The following is a 23,277-nucleotide window of genomic DNA, read 5'->3' as shown; positions in this document are numbered from 1 at the left end:
GTGCTTGCAAATTTAAATTTTTGTCTTGACTTAAATATTCACACACACACATGCACGCATGCACGCACACATCCACAGACACACACATCTGCACATCCTTGGTCCCCTGCAAACTGTACTGACTTCAGTTGTTGAATCCAGTTCAAGCTCTAGGATAAGGCTTAGCTCACTTTTAAAAAGACAGTAACTGTAGTGAAAAGCTGGGCGAGACCTTGGCCTCACCGTGGGGGATACCTAGGCTCCTACAGCAGAAGTGGGATGAGAGAGAGCAGCAAGTGTCTTCCACACAGAGGGCAGGCAGTTAGGCTGTTACCTTCAGGGTACTGACCCCAGAGCTAGAGCCAGACCTCTAAATCCCATGCCCAGGTAAGTAAGCCAAGTCGAGCTACCTTGGGATCAACTAATTAACTGATAATGTTTGAATTTTCCTATACGAAACAATAAGGGGAAATTAGATGAATTACTAGAAAACCCAAAATATAACTTTGCATTTTACAGAATGTCTGCTGTTTTACCCTGGGGCAGGAGTGAGGGTGTGACTAAAATTCTCCTAGACTCAGGGATGTATATTCTTCTAGACCCTATGGATGTATATTCAGAATTATTGAGAGTTTCTGCATAAAACCAGCAGGTCAGAAAAAAAAAATCTCTGGACTATTTAATGCAGCGTCCAGTCCCTCACCCCCACCTCAGTGCCAGAATTCCATTTGTACCTTTCCATTTGTTTGAAATGGTCCATGAAGGCCTGTGGTATTCAAAGACAAAGGGCCCATTACGATCCTGTGCCTGAAGTTTTTTGAATGACTCAGGTTGGCCACTTTCTCAGAGGAGGAAGCGATTGTTTACAGCCTTTCTATTCTCTACGTACCTCCTCAAGGTAGCACCGAGTAGAAACAGGCTGATCAATTTTTGCCTTTCTTTGCGAATGTAATCAAAAGAAACAATGGTGTGAACTTATCAGGAAGTCCTGTGCTACTCAGTCCAAATCATGTCTAAATGATGTTGGCACAATACGATGTGGATTCATTTATAGTGGCCAAGTAATTACTCTCTGAAAGAGGCTGAGGATGAAAAGGTGACAAATGACAACAGCACTCTTCGAACAGCTGCAGTCTGCAGGCATTCATTTGACCCTGGTTGATCCAAGTCATGCCAAAACTTCCCACTCCATTTAGCAGAGCTGCTTCCTTACCTAGTTAATTGCCCTGGACGGACAGGCAGCCAGTCCAGAAAGGACTGTTTACGTGTGTGTGGTGACAATTACCTACATATAAGGCACCTGTACAGACTTTTAAGACGAGGTAGGTTTCTGAAACCTCTCCTGGCACACAAAAGAATATGTTTTATTTGGATCTTTTTTATTTCCTCTGCAGAAAACACGTGTGATGTTCATTTGACACAAACAACTGAATTCCAAGACAGACTCATGTTCAAATACAGATTTTTTAGCCACCATTTGATACTGTCACATATTTGGATGCTCCATGGTGCAATCCTTCAACACTTCTCCGTTTAAAGATACAATCTGTGAATTGTCTTAATGACTATTGCCATCCAGCAACTCTGCAATTAGCATCTCTGTCTGTAAAAGAGGCCAGCTCTATGTCCACTGTGTCTCTTGGTGAGTATTTCTTACTCAGTTCTGCTTAGGCTCGCCAAAGGTTGCATTAGTTTTTATTATTTTCTTCAATGATGATTTCAATTCCGATACTGCTCCATCTCCTATCGTTATCTGTAGCTTAGAACAAAATGGGTTCCTAGTAGGGACAGCCTGCTGGTAGGGCTTTTCCTAGACTATGACCCTGTGAGAAGTACTGCGGATGGACTGACCAGGAGACCAGGAGATCACCAAAGAATGAGATACTATGGAGGCAGGAAATTAGAACATCTCATTGATGAAATGGTATTTTAATTTAGCACAAAATGCTTCTTTGCAGTAACAGCAGATTCTCTTGATATTACACAACTTAAGACAAAAGAACAATCATCTTTAATGTTCAACACGTCTATCAAATTATAAGCCATATATATAGCACCGATATCAACCTCATACTGCATAAGACGCCTGGGCCCATGGAGAACAGAAGTGTTCAGGGCACTGGCAGCAACGCTGGGTTCCAGGAACTTGGAATTTTGAAGTGAACATTTTTGTGGCAGATGCTTTTCCTAAAAAACACTGTATCATCCAATAAATATTTGACTAAAATCCATTTTGTGCTTTTTGGGTGATGTTAACTGACTTCTTTCTGAGCCCTAATAAGAAATGAGAAAGCTCCTGAAGTATTTCGGAGCAGGATTCGTCACAGCAAGCCTTGATAAAATTTTAATTTAAAGCAGAAAACATGCTGATGTGTCAGTGATAGGCTTAAAATATTAAAGACTTCAAAAACCCCCAAGCACTTCTTTTCTGTACAACATTGGTGAATATATATCTTTGCTATATAATTTTAAAACATGGAATAGTTTTCCTTTTCTCTTTTCTATATATAATATATGTCTTCCAAAATACATTGTCAGTATTTATATCTGAAAAATACTGTACAAAAAAGAACTTCCTATAATTACTCTGTATAAACATTAAACAATTTAATAATCTCTCCTTTTGGTCTATAGTAAACATTTAAATTGATTGGATTAACCACAGTTTGTGACAACACCATCCCCTTTTGAGATACACCAGTGTCTTTTACATTCATTTTTTTCAGAAGTCCACTTTATAAGAGCACATACGTTCAAAAGCAAACAGAATAATAAACATAAGCTCCAGAATCATTAATTTATGAGGCATTCAAAAATGACACCACTAGGAAAAGGGTTTTTTTTTTTTTTTTTTACAAAACTTCAACTTATTAACTTAATTAACTGATTTTTAAAAACAGCAAAGTATAATTCACAAAAATATATATATTACAAAAAAAAACAGAAAAACTGAATCTTAATTGAATTGTTTCGAGTATCAAGAGGGGTATGGAAAAAGTTAACTAGAAAAGTCGGGGTGGGATAGAGTGGAGGAGAGGGGAGACGACAAAACCAAACATATCAGTGTCAAAGGCTATTCCAAGATGCTTTTTTTTTTCTTTTTTTTCTTTTTTTTTTTTTTTTTGGCTCATGTACTGATAAATTAGCCCCTCATTCACAGACCTCCCATTTCCCTCTGCTTCCCTTTCCTGGGGATGTTCTGGTCATGCTCAAATGCATTACTTTACCTTTGTTTTTTAAAAGACAGTGAAATTCTTAGGTAGGGAAAATATCCTACGTCCACTAGTAATACTCAGGCAGCATGCTCTAGAGTACAATAGGATTATTGCTTTAGGTACAGACGGTGCAAAAACACTCTGTGTTCTATAATAGTACTCTTATTTATCTGGGGTTGGCAGAATGAAAAGGAAACTTAGTAGATAGCAGTAAGTAAATATGGGATCTAATAAATCTAAACAGCACGTTAAATTTGAAGACAATTATCACCAAAACGGAAAATACGAGGAAAGCAACCTATAAATGAATAGAGCAGTGGTGTAGTGCTAAGTTATTCTGTGCACCTTATTAGCATGGTAACTTACAGATTAAACAGAAACGAGAGCTTGTACTCGTTAAAACTGAGACCTGCTATTTGACCAGGGCCCTTCTTAGTGAACTCAAACACAGATCCTGGGGAAATTGGTAAGCTTGAACACAAAGCAATGCCAAAAGGGCAGGAGTAGAGAAGAAGGGAGGGGAGGAAAACCCATGTGAGGTCTCCAAAGTCTAGTATAAACATGGCACCTTTCTTTTTGGGAACTAAAAGATGATGAGAGGGCTATCTTATCTTAAAATGGCAAGTGCAAAGAAATACGCACACACACGCACACACACCATTGATAAAGCACTTGCACAAGCACACACACACACACACACACACACACACACACATACACACAGATGCACACCAAAATGTGAGTCAGTTGTGTTTATGCCTCTGGTAAAGTGCTGATGTCAGAAAGGTTGGTTTGGGTGTGGTGCTATCAGACAGGAAACAAACTGTCCATCTATTCAAAAGCCAGCCCACAGAAATGCCATCCTACAGGGGCCCGTGCCTGGCCTCGTACTTAGCAAGTATGTTCTTGCATTTGCCTAGCTCCTTCCTTAAGTCAGCCACCTCCTGGCGTAGGGCCGAGTTCTCCTTCTCCAGGAACGAAGCCCGGATGGCAATCTGATTCTCCTTCAGCCGCCGGGCGTCGCGGGAGCGTTTGGCCGCCATGTTGTTCTTTCTGCGCCTTGCCCAGTACTTGTCATCCTGCTCATTAGTTACAGAAGGAAAAGGAAATTAGATATTAGATTTCAGCAAAGCGGAGTGTCAGTCAGAGCACCAACAGCCTTCAGGGTTGTGCTGAGGCACCAGCCTGGGCTTCTTAGCTTGTGTCTCCTTCCTAGACAGTTTTTGCACAGCTGAGAGTTTGGTCCGTGAGCCATGGCTTCCTTGTGGAGCAACGCCTAACCTGTCCCAACAAGCTCTTGCTGTCTTTGCCCAGCAGAGTATGTGCCCAACCAGGTAGAAATCAGAGACTGAATGAAAGCAAGTGGCTTGTCTCATTCCCTAAATTACATTCCAATTTTCTCTACTCTCTTTGCTGAACATTTTATTTTAGGAGTCCTTTTCCTCCATGGGCACTCACATGCTTTTTTAGTATAAGTTGGTACAATATTTTTGGACAGCAATTTGGCAAAGTCTATCAACTATTTAAATGCACATATAATTGATCTAGCAACTCTACTTCTAGGATTTCATCTATAGCAATTGTCATGCATGTGCACATAGACACTGGCACAAACACTACTGACTATAGTGTTGTTTGTAATATAACAAAAGACGAAAACAATAATTATCTGTAAGAGATTTTAAAACTATTGGGTTGTCGGGAAAGTCATGATGCATTTTTGCATAGAAAAATACCATGACTTTCTCGACTACCTAATATGTTATGATAGGACCCCATACTAAGGGATGCTCTGCAGCTCTTAAAAATAATGACAGAGGGAGACCAGCAAATGGTGTAATGGTGACATCGTTGGACTCCTATGTAGTCGACCACAGTTTGAGTCCTGGACCCAGAGACTTAAAACTCACACTGGGCATGTGTGTGTGCATGCCCAGATCTCCAGAGGAGAACGGAGAAGGGATTGAGGCATGGCAATCCCCCAGGGGGGTGGTTTCTCGCTTTCTGCCTATCTCTGTCTCTCTGGCGAGCACACACACCCTACAGCAAAAATCTCTCTAAGAAAAACCAAAATAATGACACAGCTAAATTAGCAAGATATTCATGATATACTGCTATGTGAATAAAAGCAATAGTAATTTGCAAATAAAGAAGTAAGATCTCATTCCAGTTTGGTTTAAAAAATCATAATATTATACATTCATAGAAAGAAGCTCAGAAGGATTTATACCAAGTCTCTTGAAAGAGAATTGCAGGAAAGATGAAAAGAAGAGAGGTAAGATCTTTCACCTATTATTTAATATCCTTCTGAACTGTTAAGACTTCAGACATGGGGACCAGCAGTTGATGTAATGGCTATGTTGCTGAACTACCATGCTCCCATGTAGTCGACTGCAGCTTGAGTCCCGGACCTGGTGGCTTAAACTCACGCTGGGTGTGTGTGCGTACGTGCCCAAGATCCCAAGAGGAGAATGGAAGAGAAGGGATTGCGGCGTGGCCATCCCCACTTGGGGGTGATTTCTCGCTTTCTGTCTCTGTGTCTCTCTTTGTCTTTCTGGTGAGTGCACGTGCCCTATAGTGAAAACCTCTCAAAAAAAAAAAAAAGACTACAGTCATGTACACTTTAATAATTAAAAACAGAAATTAGGGTCTAGCAAGTAGTACGGTAACTAAGACAACTGGATCCTGCACGGCTGACTGTGGAGTTGGAGTCATAGATTGCTGGCTTAAAAACCACACAAGTATGCACATGTGCCCAAAATCCTGAGAGAAGAATGCAGGAAAAGGGACTGTGGTGTGGTTGTTCCCCATGGAGGGTGCTTTCTTATTACCCCTCTTTGTGTCCAGTAAGTACATGTACTCTAAAGAAAAAAACTGAAAAACAAAACCAAACCTTCAACCTGCCACTAGTCGATGTCCTCATATTGGTGGCTGGCATTGAAATAACTTATTCTAATTTCCTGTTTAACTGTTCTCTATATGTTAATTAGCCTGAGTAATATGTAACTTGTAAGCAATATGAAAGCAATCTTTGTCTTTTTTCCCCCTATGGGTGCCCCCCTGCAAAAAGAGAGAGAGCGAGAGCGAGAGAAGCTTCCTAGGGATGCTAAACATAAACCTTTTTTTAAACGTTCCCAACTCATTGATGGTGCTGCCTGATATATTTTTCAACTCTTTTTTTTGAACAACCTACAACAGCAAATTCTTCAGTCCTAGCAAAGCTAATACCTACAGATACATGCTACCTAGAACAAGTGGATGAGGATAATCCCTCCCCTTGCTCAGGATTCCATGAAGCAGCTGGCACTGGAATAGGTCATATGGGTTGGGATCAAGGATGCAAGGAAGGTCCAAGGTCAGCGGCCTATTCCCAGACCTGCCATTACCTTCAGCAGACATTTTCCTGGCACAAAGACAAAATACATGAGATAGAAAGTTTGTCGGGGTGGGAGTGGGGTAACCTGTGGCAGAGTGGCTCAGGCAGCTGAATCCCACACGGCCAACTACGTGGTCTGAGTGACGGGGTGGCAGCTTAAGAAATGTACCAGGTGCATATTTGTGTGTGCTCCCCAAAAGGAGGGAGAGGTGAAGGGATGAGAAGGGGTTGTGGCATGAGCGTTTTCCACTGGGAGTACTCTGTCTCTCAGTCTGTCTCTCACTGGAGAGTGCACATGCCCTCTGATAAATTTAAAAGAAAAAAAAAGGGGAAATCCATGCTGAACAGACTCTCTGGTCTAGTTCAAGAGAAGAGGCTCTAAGATACACCTAGCATTGGATAACTAAGAACATAAGACCGGGAAAAGAATGTAACTGAAAGAAGATACCTAATTTCGTAGGACTTAATCGCATGATGCCTCTTCCTTTCCTATCTCAGTTTGACCATCAACATTCTGACTAGTTTAGATTTTCTTATATATTTACCATACACTTTCCTGTTTTTGATTCTCAGGGTGACAGCCCATTGATTTGACTCTCCAGAGCCCCTGTGGTAATTCCGGTCGGAGACAATGCATGATCATTCTGGATGAGATTTTCTTATATATTTACCATACACTTTCCTGTTTTTGATTCTCAAGGTGACAGCCCATTGATTTGACTCTCCAGAGCCCCTGTGGTAATTCCGGTCGGAGACAATAGGCTGCATGATCGTTCTGGATGCTTGACAACTTGGGAGCCAGGACAGGCCTTACTCTACCAGGTGAAATTCACCTGATGTCACCTTTCTGTTCCTTTTGCTTCCTCAACTGCAAAATGATAACTTTGAACTAACGAATCTCTAAGGTCCCTTTCAGCCCTGAAATTTTCCCAGTATGCATCAATTAAGGTAATCTCAGGTGTATGGATGACAGTAGTGATTTAAATCTGCCAGGGACCTGTCTCCAGCATTCTTTCTAGATGTGAAAAATAGGAATGCCTGGTCTAAATCAGTTCAGACAATGTCTCAAATTCTCATTTTTCTAATCTAGGAACATCTGTACATGGGAGCAATATTTAGCTTTGAGAAATGGGGATCAGACATTAGAAAAGGGCTAATTGTGCCTGATTCCAATGCTTTGAATGTGTACAATCATGTATCTATTGTCCATATGATTGGAAAGAACCAAACATAGAAGAAGTCCTAAGCAATGACTAATCAAACATGGTTCCATTTTGGTATTAGCAGATATGATATGGCATCATTTTGGAAATAACATTCATCCAAAGGTGTCACTACATATGTCAGATTAATTTTAAGTTGTATCTGATTTTCCAAGGTAAATCTATCTTCCTTTATAAATAATGCACAGAAAACCAACCCAGCATTAATCTTTTGTTGAGAAACTCAAGTGATCCTTATTTGAGATCTAAAGTGATCATTATATACAAACAGTGTCAGGAATCCATCAGCTTCCTTCACAAAATCCTACCCTGGTCATACCAGGTTGGCATGTAGAGGGAGGTCCTACCTCTGGCTGTTATTCCCTCAGGCTTACAGGAAAATGGCTGCAGTTAATTATCAACAAATTCCTAAAAGGAAGGTAACTCTTGGAGGACTGTGAGGTCTAGAAGCCCTTCCCAATCATTTTCTTTATCTTTCCAACCTTGAAAGATTTTGCTTTGATTTCTTCCCCCTTTATTCATGATACAGTATATACACATTAAAAAAAAAAAGAGAGAGAGAGAGAGAAAAAAAAAAAAAAGAGATGGAAAGAGATGAATACCTTCCCCAGGGTTTGACCACACCAAAATCCTCTTCCCCCAGTTCTCCATAGTGTGAGATCTCAGGAACTTGGATATGTGCCCGCATTTTTTATGCTAACCAGGCTCGGGATTCAAACCACAGTCACCATGTGGAATTTGCTTCTCTTTAGGGGCCTTTCTCTGCCTCACCACAAGGCCAGCCCTTTGCTTTGATTTTATTAGGCTTTCAGTGTTTGTTTCCTTCAAGAGTTTAAAATCACTCCAACGTTTTCTGGTTTCTCCTTATTTCTACTCAGTATCAAGACATGAAAGCGTATTTCAGAAGCCATCCAGAGAGCATACAACTTGTCCAGAAGTCTACTACAAGCCAAGAAACAGGACCAGAAACCTCAAATTCCTCATTCATTAACTTACAGGATCTGAAGTCAACCAGTCAACCTTTGAATTCACCTGTTGATCCCAATTTCCATTTGCCCAAAGCCTAATTACCAGTTCCAATTTACCTTCAGATCATCAGGGATGAAGACTTTGCGAGCTTTCTTAATCATGGGCTGTGGCTTCAGTTCTTCCTCAGAGAACTTGCGTTTGCGAGGGTCGAACATTTCTTGGCCCGGGATGCTGGAGAGGGCAAGATCTGCAGGATCTGGCTCATAACCCACTGGAACCTGGATGGTGTCGGGATCAATCGGACTTGGTGTATTGCGATTGGCTGGCAAGAGCTGACCTGGAACGACACAGGAGTTTTAATTCATGAACACTTGAGGAAGACCTAGTATTAAGACATCTACTTAATGATGCTCTGGATCAGTGTCAGGAATCTTCATCTAACTTAGGTATGACCCTAACATTATTTCTCTTATTCAGCCTTGTCACGTTTCTGAGAACACAGCAGGCTGAGGATGACTGCACTCATGTCATATCCAGCCAAACAAAGATCTAAATATGCAAATTCATAAACAGAAGGGAGAAATTCAATTTAAAAATAAACATTCATCCTTTCCTATCACAAGTTCATGGAGTACCAGCTAACTGCCGGGCACTCTGGAAGGTGCAATGGTTAGAAGTACATGATTTTTAACCTGTGAAGTGGTTTCCAGGCAAGTCAGGAGGACACCACAATAACAAGCCTGTTAGGACAGAGTGCAGGTACTGAGACGGGAGGGAAATCTCCTGTGCTACCCAAGTGTGGGGAAATAGTATACGATACAGAAGTGGTTAGGGAGCACTTCCTAAAGGTGGCACTTGGTACAGCTGCATCTTGAGACAAAATGTGATTAGCAAAGAAAGTGTTTGGGCCCAAAGACAGAGGTTTGCATTTCGGAGGAACTCAAATAGTCTTAGGTAGCTATTGCATTGAATCAGAAGACAGGATGGAGTAAGATGGGGCATAGTGCAAGATATGTGGCTAGGGAAGTGGGCACCGGGGATATTAAAAAAGACTCACGTGTCATGGAAAGATTCTGAGCACTGAAGTGACCAATAGCTGAAGTTTGGAAAGGAGATTCGGACAGCGTGAGAAATAGCTTGAAGGGGTATAACTAGAGACAGATCAGATGCAAGGCTGTTGTGATAAACCATGCACACAGTAGTAGGAGCGGAGACGGAGAATGGGATGGTGAGTAGCAGAGGAGGTGGTCAGAAATATTTGACAAATGAGAAAGGACAGAATAGAGGGACCAGCAGTTAGCATAATGGCTATGTCACTGGACTCCCACGTAGACGACTGCAGTTCGTGTCCCAGACCCGGTGGCTTAAAACTCAGGCCGGGCACGGATGCATGTGTGCCCAAGATTCCGAGAGGAGAATGGAGGAGAAGGGATTGCGGCATGGCCATCCCCCCGGAGGGTGATTTCTTGCTTCCTATCTCTCTGTCTCTCTCTGTTTGGAAAAAAAAAAAAAGGACAGAATAGAGACAATCGATTAGGTTATTGGAAACGTCATGATGTATTACCTATTTTTTTTTCTATGCAAGAATGTATCAACTTTTCTGACAACCCGAAAACTCTACTTGAGGGTTCTCGGCACTGGAATGAACAGATATCCATAGAACAATGGGGTTTATTGTGTTTCTGAATGTGTCTGATCCATTGAAAGTGAACTTAATAACATACCAAAATGTTAATGTGGAGAGCTTTGAATCTCAACCTCTAGCTTCATCTGAATTTTACAATCACTTCGTTCACACCCAGAGAATAAATGAGAGGATGCAGCTCACCTGTGTTTGGCCCATCTCCCCTTCTTCCTCACCTCCAATGTTAGGTCAATATGTGAGTTATCCTTTAAGTTTCATTAAAACCTACCCAGATTGAAGCATGAAGCCCCTGGCTCGGATTCTAGCAAAACTGTGAAACCGGGCTCATCTGTTTTCTGGAAAGGCCTGGTGGGGAGCTAGCAAAATGAATGCTCTGGGTGACCTTTTAGGTCCCCACTCTGCTTTGAGCTCTCTTTGTATGCTGCTTGCCAAAGAGGAAGAGTGGGCCCTGAGGCTCTGGCAGAGGGCAGAGATTTCTCATTAGCCAAGTTGTAGCTCAGCCCTGGCTTCTAGAGACTGCTGAGTTTTGCGCGGGGTGGTGTCAAGCTAGATTTGATCTTGTGTCTCTTGATATTGCCTCAGAAAATGAACCACATCTGAGTCAGATGGGATTTTATTTTCCCTTTAGACACTCCCTTTGAACTTAATAACAAGACTACCCAATATCCCATCACTACCACCACTGCCATGCCCCAACAAGGTACGTTAGGCACACTTTGACGGCTCTTGAAACATCTCTTAATGAAAGCTTCCCAAATCTAATTGCTACAAATTATTTTAAGTTCCTTCTTGGTACTTTAGTATTTTGTTTATTGTGCTATATGAAATGTTCTAGGGCCAGCTCCATGCCTCAGTGTCGATGCACTGGTCTATAGAAGCTGACACCACACAGTGACTGCAGTTCGAATCCCCAGCCATCAGTCTGAATCATGCCCGGGCACATGTGTGAGATATGTTAGGCTGGAGGACTGGAGGAAGGGGATTATAATGTGACCCGGCTCTGTGCTTCTACATAAGAGTTTTCCTTTTTGTTTTTTCTCTCTCTCTCTCACATGCACTATTACGAGTGAAGGAAAAAAATGTTAATGTTCTTGTTTTACATACACAGGCACCTCTTCTATCAGACAACAAGATCTTTCATGTTTGATCTATTAATAGTTTGCCTCCATCTGATTCCTCATCACGAAGGCTACTTCACAGTTTGGCTTCTACATAAGAGTACTCTTCATTTGATGGTGGCCCTTGGATATACAAACAAGACTTTCGTTCATGGACGTTTTAACAACACAACTACATATTCAGGCAAAATCCTTCTTAGTATTTTTTTTTCTCTCTAGCCCCTTCCTTCAGTGGAAGCAAGTCAGCCCTGCCTGCAGAGTGGAGGTACCTAACTGGGCCACAGACTAGGCAAGGGGCTTCCCCAATAACAAATAGCAAATAGCACAGGACCTGAGAAACAAAGCCAGTAGATCCCTTTTCTCCCCAAGACACCTTGGTGTCATCGTGTTTATCTGTACTTTCTACTAAATTAGCTCTGCTAAACTCATTTGCCCTCCTTTATTCCAACATGTCAGCAGCATCACTGGGTAATGAGGAGAGGGACCATTTACTTGTTTTCCTACTTTTTGTGGCTTTGTAAAATTTTAACATAAAAACTGTCAATTTAAGAATGTACTGTATTAAATTTTTAAATTATCAAAAATGTTCACTGCAAAAAAAAATTTTTTTGAGAGGTTTTTGCTATAGGGTGTGAGTGCTTACCAAAGAGACAAAGAGACAAAAAGTGAGAAATCACTCCCCCAGGGGGGATGGCCATGCCACGATCCCTTCTTCTCCATTTTCCTCTCAGGATCTTGGGCATGCATGCACACACCCCTGGCGGGAGTTTAAGCCACTGGAGCTGGGGCTCGAACCGCAGTCAACTACATGAGAGTGCAGTGACATAGCCATTATGCTGACTGCTCGTCCTTCACTGCAAAATTTTAACAAGTGCAGAAATGCAAGAAAGAGAAAGTCCCAGTTCTTTCTATTCTCCTTTCCCCCCAGGCTTTCTCACTGTTCCTCCCAGAATAACACCTTAATTGCTTGGTACGAACCTCTCATGCCTTGATTTTTACACATAAGTGATTTAACCCAAATGGGATTATACTACTCACATATCTTAAATTACTCTTTCTTTCTTTCTTCTTATTGCCAGAGGGTGTGTACACTGAGAGAGAGAGAGAGAAAATGTGTGAGAACACCTTCCCCCAGAGGGCATGGTATGGCACAATCCTCTTCCCTCCATTTCCCCATATCTGGCCAGGATTTTAAACACAAATGTACATAAGCTCAGAATGTATTTCAAGCATGTATTGAGAGAGAGAGAGAGAGAGATAAAGAGAGAGAGAGAGAATCCAGTTAGGAGTCGGGATTCAAACTGCAGCTGGCCATGTGGAATCCAGCTCCCTATGTACAGCACTTAACTACTGCAATGCAGAGCTGACCCATATATTACTTTTTCCACATATCAACCTAACATATGCAATTTCTCATGTTAGTACAAATAGAACTACTTTGTTCTTTTTAAAGAGTAGTATTCCATAGTTTGAATATGTAACAATGTAATTATTCCCCAACAGATAGACTTTTAGGTATGTGCTTATGTCCAAGAGATTCCGAGAAGTGAGACTGCTCAAGCAAAATGCACGCATGTTTTGTATTTAAGTGTACTGCCAAATTGTGCTCCAAAAATGTCATACCTGTTTGTACTTACACCAACATTTATGAGAGTCCACATTTCCCACAATAAGATACTCATTTTAAAAGTGCTGTCAACCTGAAGTGCACAAATTTCACTATTGTTTTAATTTGCACTTCTCTGGTGGCTGTGTACCACCTTTTCACATGTTCTGCCCCCCTTTTAACATTTTTATTTATTTTAGGTTTTTGTCATAGGGCATGTGTGTTTGCTAGAAAGGAGAGAGACAGGGAGAGGGAAAGTGAGAAATCATCTCCCAGGAGGGGTGGCCACACTGCAATCCCTTCTCCATTTTTCTCTCAGGACTCTGGGCACACATGCACACACACCCAAACATGATTTTCTAGCCACTGGGTACAGACCCAAACCGTGGTCGGCCCTGTGGGAATCCAGACACCTTAGCCACCACACCACCTGTTTTGCCCTTTTTAATGTACGTTTTGTTTCCTATTCATTTTTATTTTTTTTTGGAGAGGTTTTTGCTATAGGGCATGTACACTCACCAGAAAAACAGAGAGACAGAAAGTGAGAAATCACTCCCCAGGGGGGATGACCACACTGCAATCCCTTCTCCTCCATTCTCCTCTCGGGATCTTGGGCATGCACGCACACGTGCCCGGCGTGAGTTTAAACCACCAGATCTGGGACTTGCACCACGATCGACTACATGGGAGTCCAGCTACATAGCCATTATGCTAACTGCTGGTCGCTCCCATTCATTTTTAAGAACTTTTTATAGACTATGGATATAATATTTTCACCTGTTTTATCTATAGCAAGTATTTCCTCCCAGGCTGTTATTTCCTTCCTTCCTTATTTCCTTCCTTCTTCCTTTTTTAAAAATTTTTTATTGCTTGTCACAGGGCATATACATTAACCAGAGAGAGAGAAAAAAAGAGAGAGAGAAGGTACCTCCCATGGGCCATGGGCACCAATCCCTTCTCCTCCATTTTTCCATCCTGACAGGATTTGGGGCAATCACGGACACACAACCAGAGTGTTTTTCAAGCCACAGGACAAGGATTCAAACTGTGTTCAACTATGTGGAATCAGACCCTTCAATCACTGAATTCTCCCTTACAGCTTCTAGCCTTCATGCCTTTTCTACCCGCAAATTATCTTTCTCTCTTTCTCACACGCACATGCATGGGCCTCAAAATGCTAGTGGAAAAATAAAGTACAAGTTTATTTTGGTGCAAAAAAATGTTAAAACCCATGCAGTCTTTTTTCATAATAAGAAATCTCCATGAACTTTTTGAATACTCCTCATATATCCCTGTACGTGTGTGTGTGTGTGTGTGTGTGTGTGTGTATCTCTATACTTTCCTCTAATATTAGTTTGCATTTTTAGAATTTTGAGACACCTGGAATTTATTTTGGTGTATATCACAAGGAATGGTTAATACCTTAATGTTTTATAAATGTCTTAATATTATTATTATTATTTTATATCAGCAGGTATAGGTGTGCACTAGAGAGACAAAGAAGAAAGAGAAACCCCCCACCTCCCCCACCACCAAGTGGGGCCTGATCAAGCCACAATCCCTTTTCCTCCATTCCTTCTTCTCATCAGGAGCTGAGGTACAAGTGCACATTAGCTCAGGGTGTTTTTCAAGCTATCAGGGCAGGATCTGAACTGCGATTGGCCACGTAGAATACGTCTCCCTCCACACAGCTGGTAACCACTGTGCTACGGCACCAGTCCAAAACAATTTGCTATTTGACAGGGAAAGTTCTATCCCCTTACTGATCTTTTAAACATCTTTTTCTTTGGGACTTGCCCCATAGTCTAGTAGTTAAAGGAAGCCAGAACACATATGGTTGGTCATGGTTGAAATCCTGGACCTGGTGGCTATAAAGAAAAGCCAGGTGCGTGTGTCTGTGTGTGCCCAAAATTCCAATAGGATAGAGAAATGGAAGAGAAGGGACTGCAGCATGGTCATGCCCCATTAGGAAGTGTTACATCTGTCTCACTCTCTCTGGGCAGTACATGTACCCTGGCAATTTAAAAACATTTTTTTCTTGGGTATTTTAAAGTGTGTGTGTGTGTGTGTGTGTGTGTATGTGTGTGTGCGTATATACATATAAATATATATATATTCTGCCAGATGAATTTCAGAACACATTTAACTAATAATTAAAGTTATTAATTGGAACTTTAGTTAAGATTATATGAAAGTCATAAATAAATCTGGGGGCAAATGATTTCTCTAAAGTAATGGATATACCCATAATATACTTTCCATTTTTGTTTTTTCTTTATATTTGTTAAGAGTTATTGTTCTCATTTTAGCCTTTCACATTTTTGCTATATTTATTTCTTAAATGTCTTACAGTAGATGTTACTAGGGTAAATTTCCCCTATACATTGATATTTTCTAAGTGACTATGCATAGTCACTTTACTCTCTTATTAGTTCTAGTATTTCTAACAGTTCTAAGTTCATTCTAAATTCTAAAATTTTCAAGGTAAATAATCTTATCTTCTGCCTCTAGGAGCAGTTGTGGTTTCCTTCCAATGTTTATAGTTTCTACTTTTTTTCTTTCTAATTTTAAATCTGAAAGACAATGAGTAGTAGGAGGGGATAAGACTAGAGATCCTAGCTTATTCCAGACATTAAAGAAAAATGCTTTTAATGCTTCACGCTTTTAAGTATGAAAGTTTGTTCTAGAGGCGATGCAACTCTTACACCCTATTGTACTGTGTTATTTATTTTTTTAATCAGAAATACTGTGTGTCATTTCTTCAAATGCCTTTTTAATGTGTATTGAGAAGGCCGTGGTTTTTTTGTGTATCTATTAAGTCTGAGCTTAGTCTTTCTCCAGAGTTTTTTTTTAAAGAGAGATTTTCGTTACAGAGGGGATGGCCATATCGCAATCCCTAGTCCTCCATTCTCCTCTTGGGATTTTGGGTATGCACGTGTATGTGCCCAGCATGAGTTTTAAGCCACCAGGTCCGGGACTTAAACTGTGGTCAACTATGTGGGAGTCCAGTGACATAACCATTATGCTATCTGTTGGTCCTTCTCCAGAACTTTATCTGACAGATCTAGGGAGGACAAGACCAACTCCCATCCACCCCATCATGTAGACTCCGCTGTTTGCTGGAACATCATTTTCTTCCTTCTAAAGGCATCTTAATGAAAGGTACTTCAAGAAGGGCCAAGGAGTATTTATGGAGAAAAGAGTGGAACAAATGGTTCAAGAAAATATGGAAAGAGATTAGAAGTTATCTCCAAACCCAAAGTTGCCCTCTACTTTGTCACAGATTAGGTGTGACTAAATCTCCAACAGTGTAAGTGAAAATAGGACGTTTCTTAGTCTTACAAACTTGAACAAGAATTTAGCAATTTTTGTTCAATTAGTTGATGAGCTTACAATCATCAATGAAGAGAACAGTAGCACTTTGTCTCCCTTTTTCTTCTCAAGTCAATGGTGTATTTAATTTATGACTGCATCAAAGTAGTAAATTATGGTTGCATTTATTACTTAATCCTCCAGGCTAGCTGCAACATCTCCAACCTTTCTGATATGATCCTCATTCAGGCAGTTAAGTAAACAAAGCATTAGATTCACGGCAATAATGCTGAAGCAGATACCATGTTCTAGCATCTCACCGATGGCGTTAGCTGGCTGATAAACATGATCAAGTAAGACTGAGTAAAGAGAAAATAATTTTTTTTTTTTTTTTGCCAAAGGGGTCCCGATTATTACTGATGGGTAAAACTCCTTATGATTCAAGTTTGATCCCAGATATTTCCCTGCTGCCCAACTCTCCCCATCACCAGTGTAGGGGTCTGTTTGTTAGTCGTGACTTCCTGGAAGACCCCCAAAGGTCATGAGTTGGGTTTGAAATAGCACTTTTTACTCTTTTGACATCCTCTGCTTTCAGGGCTTCCTCCCTACTGAAACAAAACAGCTCTGCCTCTGAAAATCCCTTTACATTACAGGGAGCCAATTAACTTAGGCGATGGTAGTAACACTATATGGTCAGTAAAGAGTGCTCCTGATAAGTGTAGAGATTAAATAAAAACCTCACAAATCCATCCTAGAAATATGGGCTTTCCAGACTCTGAGGCCGCTTTCGCCAGTCCTCATTCAATGGCAGGAATCTATAAAACTCTCTAGTCCAACAAGCACTCTGCAAAGGCAGCTATGTCCTAACCGGTAGATTTCTCATCTCTCCCTCGACCCAAGTCCTGTTCCATGGGACTTGCAGTTCCAGGCAGAGTCCTCGTCCCCACCTACTGAATCTAGGCTAATCTTTTTTAACTTGCATCAGTCAATGGAATGTGACAGAGTGACAGTTTGGAGGCTGGGCCTAAAGATATTTTGCATGTTTCTATTTCTTCTTGGTAGTATTTCTTTGACACATGCCCAGTCTAGTCTGCTAGAGGATGAAGGACACATGACACTAAGTTAGCCTCAATTCTTTGAACACTGGATGTGTGAGTACAGCCAAGATCAGCAGAACCACCTGAGTGACCCACAACAATTACAGATGAGTAAATAATAAACTCTCGTTTGTGTTTGCTACTGAGTGTTTGTGATTGCTTGGTAAACATTCTGCTGGCAACAGCCTGACCTACAAGCTGGGCTGTTGTATATGGGTATGGGGGCACGCCTTTAATCATGTTAACACAGCAGGGTTTAAATTTGTACAAGGTAATGATTAAGCTGACAAATTTTAGTCACACTTGGGTTTGAATTCTAATTCTGCCACCTGTAAATTATAAACTTGGGCATTTCTGAGTAATGAAGCAAAAAGAAATGCCCCAGTGGTGTGATGGTAAGGGTGGCTGGATCCCACTAGGCCAACTAGTGGTTCAAGTCCTGAACTCGTGGCTTAGGAAACATTCTGGGCATGTGTGTGCATGTGTGCCCAAATCCTGAAAGGGTGAAATGGAGAAGAAGGGACTGCGGGGTGATCATCTCCCATGGGGGATGCTTTCTTGTGTACTCTCTCTTTCTCTGGTGAGCACATGCATTCTCTGGCAAAAACTGGTCTTTTTTTAAATCCATCTTTTTGAGTTTCAATTTCCTCATCTGCAAGATAAGATTAATATGCCTGCCTCTTAGGGTTATGTGGCAAATGGATGTATATAAATAAAGTGCTTAGCACAATGTATAATACCCGGAAAGGATTCAGTAAGTGGTCTAGATCTACAACCTTAAATTATTAGCATGCCAATTAATGGTCAGTTTGGGTTGGGGCAAAGATGGATAGCTAGAACAGTTCAGGGGCTCCTACTCCGGCCTGAGCCCTTGGCCTGGAGCTGTCCTAGAGGAGGCAGCATAGTTCATGAGAAAGCAAAGACAACAGGATTTGTCAAGGCTTTGTCTATAAACAGCTCTGTGGCCTGGGGCCAGTCACTGTATCTCACAGGGTCTTACTTCCTCCTGAGTCCAGTGGAGAAAATAACGCTCCCTTCACAAGGCTGGATAGGATGGATGATAGATGGGGAGGCCCTGGGTGGGTGTGGAGCTCGGTGGAGGTTATACTCCCCAGCTCCCATTTTCCTCTAGCGACAACCCAAGCAAAGCCTGTTAGACAGCACCAAACATGACCCTGTGCCCAGGACACACTATGCTCTGCGATTGTGCCTCGATGCTCCAAACGGCCCTGACGTGATTTGACAGTTTCCAACTTGGAAGGAGCTTGGACTGGATTAGCAAGACCTCTCATTCCAAGGGTATGTGTCATCAAGCTTCTTGCCAATAGTGTCAGCAAACCTGCTTCCCTGAACCCACTGAGAGGAGAGACCAGAGAAGCTTATGGCTGCAGCCTGTTCAGAGTCAGTTAAATGGGTGTAGAATAATTGCTCCAACTAGTGGGTAGTGCATGCATGCCCCTTTGGCTTTCTCATCACAGCTGCCAGGACAGCATGTCCCCAAAACATGATAGAGCAACATCTACCTCCTCTTCCCCAGGCCGAGAGCCATGTGAGGTAGGAGATAGGGGACATGTGGCTCTGCAACTTCTACCTTGGATTCCTCCTACCCCGTAACTGTCATAGCACAGAGAATGAACTCATGGGGCCAGAGACTGTGGCCTGCATGAGGCGTATTTCAGATCTTGCAACTCTGGGCGCCCTACAGTTGGGGTGGATGGAAACAAGAGGCACTGTCCTCCCCTACACTCATGCTGCCCCTTGCTTCATCCCAAAGATATGGAACCCTGATGGAGAAGAGGCATTTCCTAGTTTCCTTTGCACTCGAAGAAAATGCATGGTGGCGTTGAGACCTGGGAAATAGAAGATTAAGTCAGCTAGGTTATTGCTGGTGAGAGTGCAAAGCCTTCCACTTGCTTTGTGAAACAGCCACCCCTTCTGAGAGAGCGGCAGCACAATCCTGCCTCCCCAGGCTGCTGTGGCGAAGGGGGTGTAAAAAGGAATGACCATCTCAGGTCACCTTGCAACTCCACACACTACAGCACGGGCAACTGGAGACCGTCAGAGGGGAGAGGGTGGAGACTAAAGCCCCACGTTCATCCAGCCCCTCCACAGAGACCCCCATAGTATGCAGATGGGTAACAGCAGTCAAGACCACCAACTTCACAGAGGAGCTCTGAAAGGAGGAGGCATCTGCTCACCTGGGAGCTCGCCCTGAAACGGGACCTCGTTTGATTATGTGCTATATACATGGATAGTTCCATTTTGCCTGCCTGACACATTTTGAAGAAGGTACGGCCAAATGAGTACCTTTCATCTGTGGAGAAATTGAGCGATGAAGCAATTTACCTAGGTCTCCCTAGGATAGACTACCTTATCAGGCAAAGAAATAACCTGAAATCTATTTTCAGAAAGAGGCTCTTCCCATTTTTAATGACAACATGCACCACCTGAATCAGCATGACCTGGGTCCCTGATGTCTCTTTAATGGTCTGAGTTGGTAAAACTGCGCAGGCCCAGTCATTTGAAACCTGCAGTTTTCAAAGTGCTGCCATGGCTAGTTATTAAACTGACTATTCTCCTTTGGGCTAAGTTAAAAATGTTTTGTTTTGATTTAGAGGAGAGAGAGAAGCAGAAGATGAAATAAGCAACAATGTTCACTGTGAACCCAAGAATCCAACTGCAAACACCCCACACTCTCCCTGAATCATACTCTGCCCCCTTCCCTCAGCTCCCCCCAAATCAAACTAAACAAAGCAAAGGAAGAAAAACAAGATTGTTTTAAAGTCTGCATTTCCGGATGAACGTCGAGAGGATTCAGGTGTGTCTGTGATTCGTGGCTTCGCAAGGAGATCCAAAAGATTCTTTGCTGCACAAGTCTCTAAGTTAAGCACCCAAAAGTAAACATGCTTTTCCAAAGCCTCTGGCCCTGGCTGCCAGCCAGTGTTCTCTGTAATTCTTTTCCACTGAAATTCACAGAGTCCTAAACTGAACTGTGGACTTCTGGTCATTGCCCCAATCTCTGTCATCTCCAAATCAATGTGTTTAAGCCAAACTCATTCTCTACTCTCCCAGTGACCATCAGTCTCTCCTGTAGGTCTCTTTAAGCCTGGGACTGTCTATTTCATCAGGCTTTACACTTGAACCACCTCCCTCTCAGGCAGGAGGGAGAAATGAGCCATGGATTGGAATCCAAAGACTCCATCAGTTATGGGAACTTGGGGAGACTCCCTGGGCTTCAGTTTGCCCACACATTAAATACTAGAATGAGAAGTTGAGACAATAGCAAAGTCTCCTTCCAATTTTAGCAATAAATCACTTTTGGAGTTCAGTAAAGGGTTTTGTTTGTTTGTTTCCTGTGTTTCAGATCTGTGTCACAGGCCAGGAACAGGTAATTTCTCTAGGGATGTGGACAATTCTAAGACCTAACTGGTCTCTCTGTCACTTGCAATTCCATCTGCCTATACAACCGAGTGACTCTTCCTGGAACATCTCCACAATGATCAAAGGTACTCAAGGGCCTCCCAAAGCCTCCCAGTTCAAACTCTTTGTCTGGTAGTGAAAGACCTCCACTTCAGGCATATTGCTCCCTGGTTTGTAATCTCAGCTCGAGCTAATCTGGTCTTCCTTGTTTCTCAACACTCTTACTTCACATCTTATCCACTCCTACTTGTCCTATCATCCAATGAGGTTTAATTTAAGCCCTCCTCCTCCAAACTATCTTAGTACTGATGACACCTTCTCCTAACTTCTCTTACACTTTGCACAGAAGATGATTAACAAAAGCTTGTCAACTAAAACATTCATTTGCTAAACAAAACTTGGATTAAATACCTACTATGGGCTTGGTTCTAAGACTATATAAATAAAACCCAAACTCTGAAAGCATGCAGTCTGGAGGTGGAGACAGGTAAGTAAACATAAGATTAGAGTACAGGGTGCTATGTGCCTTCAAAGAGCTTAAGGATTCAAAGGTTGAAATTCAAAGGTTGATCACTAATCCAGGTCTTTGGAGGACACACAGGGACATAAAGAAATGCTCCTCAGAGGGAGCTGGCGCCTTGGCCAAGTCTTGAAATTAGCCAGACAAGTAAAGGGATATGCAGTGATCAAAGCACAGGGAGCGAAATACGTGAAAACAAGAAGACATGAGAGAATTTATGAGCCAGTCAGGGAATTAAAGGTAGCTGATGTAGCTGAGCTTAGGGCAAGAAAAGGAGGAGTTAGAATCAAATCGAGGACAAAGAACATTCGATGTTTAGAATTTATTCTCAAAGGAATGAAGAACTGATAAAATTAGAGCAAGGGAGGCACTTGGTCAGATGGTTCACTTCAGAAAGTTCGTTGGCAACCTAGTGGCAGCAGGATGAGAGGGGAAATCAGGAATGGCAAGGTCTCACCCATATGGGTGGCAGAGGCCTGGCTGCACTCTAGAGCTATTAACAAGGTGGGATTGATGTGAGTCTTAGCCAACTGGATATGGGGGAAAGAGATGGAGAGGGCAAGATGAGTTTTAGATTTCTGGCACGGACACCTGGAAAGGAGGTATTCACATTCACTGAAATAGGGAATTCAATGGAGTGAGCACATTTGGAAGCAAAGACAGCATCTTGTAGATATACACTGGTTCTTAGATACCTATGGATTCAGGACGAAGCCTGGAGGATATGGCTAAGCTTCATATATGGGTCCAGACTTCAGAAGAGCCAGGTTAACTGGAGCTAACAGATGTGATAAAATCTACCTAGGAGAGAGTATAGAACCAGAAGAAAATCAAAGATAAAGCCCTGGTGAACACTAACACTTCAGAGGCAGGAAGAAGAATAAGACTTGGTTGTAGGTACTTAGAAGAGACCAGAAAGGTAGAAGGAAAACAAGTTCTTGGACAAGCAAATGAGATGAGACCGGCAAAGAGATATTCCTTTTTGTTGTTTTTGTTAACTTCCTAATTTTTAGCATGGTTTTTCTTTTTTAAGTTTTTACTATAAGGCACATGTGCTTGCCAGAGACAGACAGAGAGAGAGAGAGAGAGAGAACATGTGCGCGCGAGAGAGAGAGAGAGAGAGAGAGAGAGAGAGAGAGAGAGAGAGAGAGAGAGAGAAAGAGAGAAAGAGAGAGAAATTGAGAAATCACTCCCTGAGGTGGAGGGGCATGCCATAACCCATTCTCCTCCATTCTCCTCTCATGATTCTGGGCATGCACACACATGTGCCTGGAGTGATTTTCAAGCTACTGGGTCTGGAACTCGAACTGAACACTCAGCCATGTGGGACCCAGCTATCTTAAACTCCATGCCACCTGCTGGCCCCAAAGAGATATTCTAATTTTATAGCAGTTCCTTCACAGGCAGCCACTTGTTTCCTAATTGAGAAAGTTACATTATTAACTCCATTAATCCAATTCAAAACAGTAGGACTAGACAGCTTAAGTACAGTGCTTAAGATCAGATGGCCTCGAGTTGGAAAAACCCACATTCAAAATTAGAGCCAGCTCCAAAGCCCTAACTTCCTCTCTATGTGTCCACCTCTTTCCACACATGTCCACTACTAACAAACACATCGCTAATATGAAAATTCAGGGTCAAGTAACTTCTTTCAAGTAACACTCACAGGGCCCCTACATGTGGCAAAATGCTGGGGTTCTTACATGCTTCTTGGGAGATTAGGTGTCTACTTTCAAATCTCTGCAGACTTTTTCTTAAGGTTTATTTATTTCTCTTGATGGGGGCAGGCTCTCTTAA

The 23,277-nt window shown here is 42.0% G+C and overlaps 1 protein-coding gene across 1 annotated transcript in view; it reads right to left on the bottom strand.

Annotated features, from left to right (window-relative positions):
- Positions 1 to 905: 905 nt before the first annotated feature.
- The window catches only part of HLF (HLF transcription factor, PAR bZIP family member), a 55,498-nt gene continuing 33,126 nt past the window's right edge, over positions 906 to 23,277 (bottom strand). Inside the window, 2 exon segments of the mRNA XM_027773271.1 lie at positions 906 to 4,273; positions 8,879 to 9,099. Coding sequence (XP_027629072.1) covers positions 4,058 to 4,273; positions 8,879 to 9,099 — 437 coding nt within the window. The 3' untranslated portion in view covers positions 906 to 4,057.

Source organism: Tupaia chinensis, unplaced genomic scaffold (genome assembly GCF_000334495.1).
Source record: "Tupaia chinensis unplaced genomic scaffold, TupChi_1.0 Scaffold000043_1, whole genome shotgun sequence".
Lineage (NCBI taxonomy): Eukaryota > Metazoa > Chordata > Mammalia > Scandentia > Tupaiidae > Tupaia > Tupaia belangeri.
Note: the sequence above shows the minus strand (reverse complement) of the source record. Positions and strands in the feature narration are given on the sequence as shown.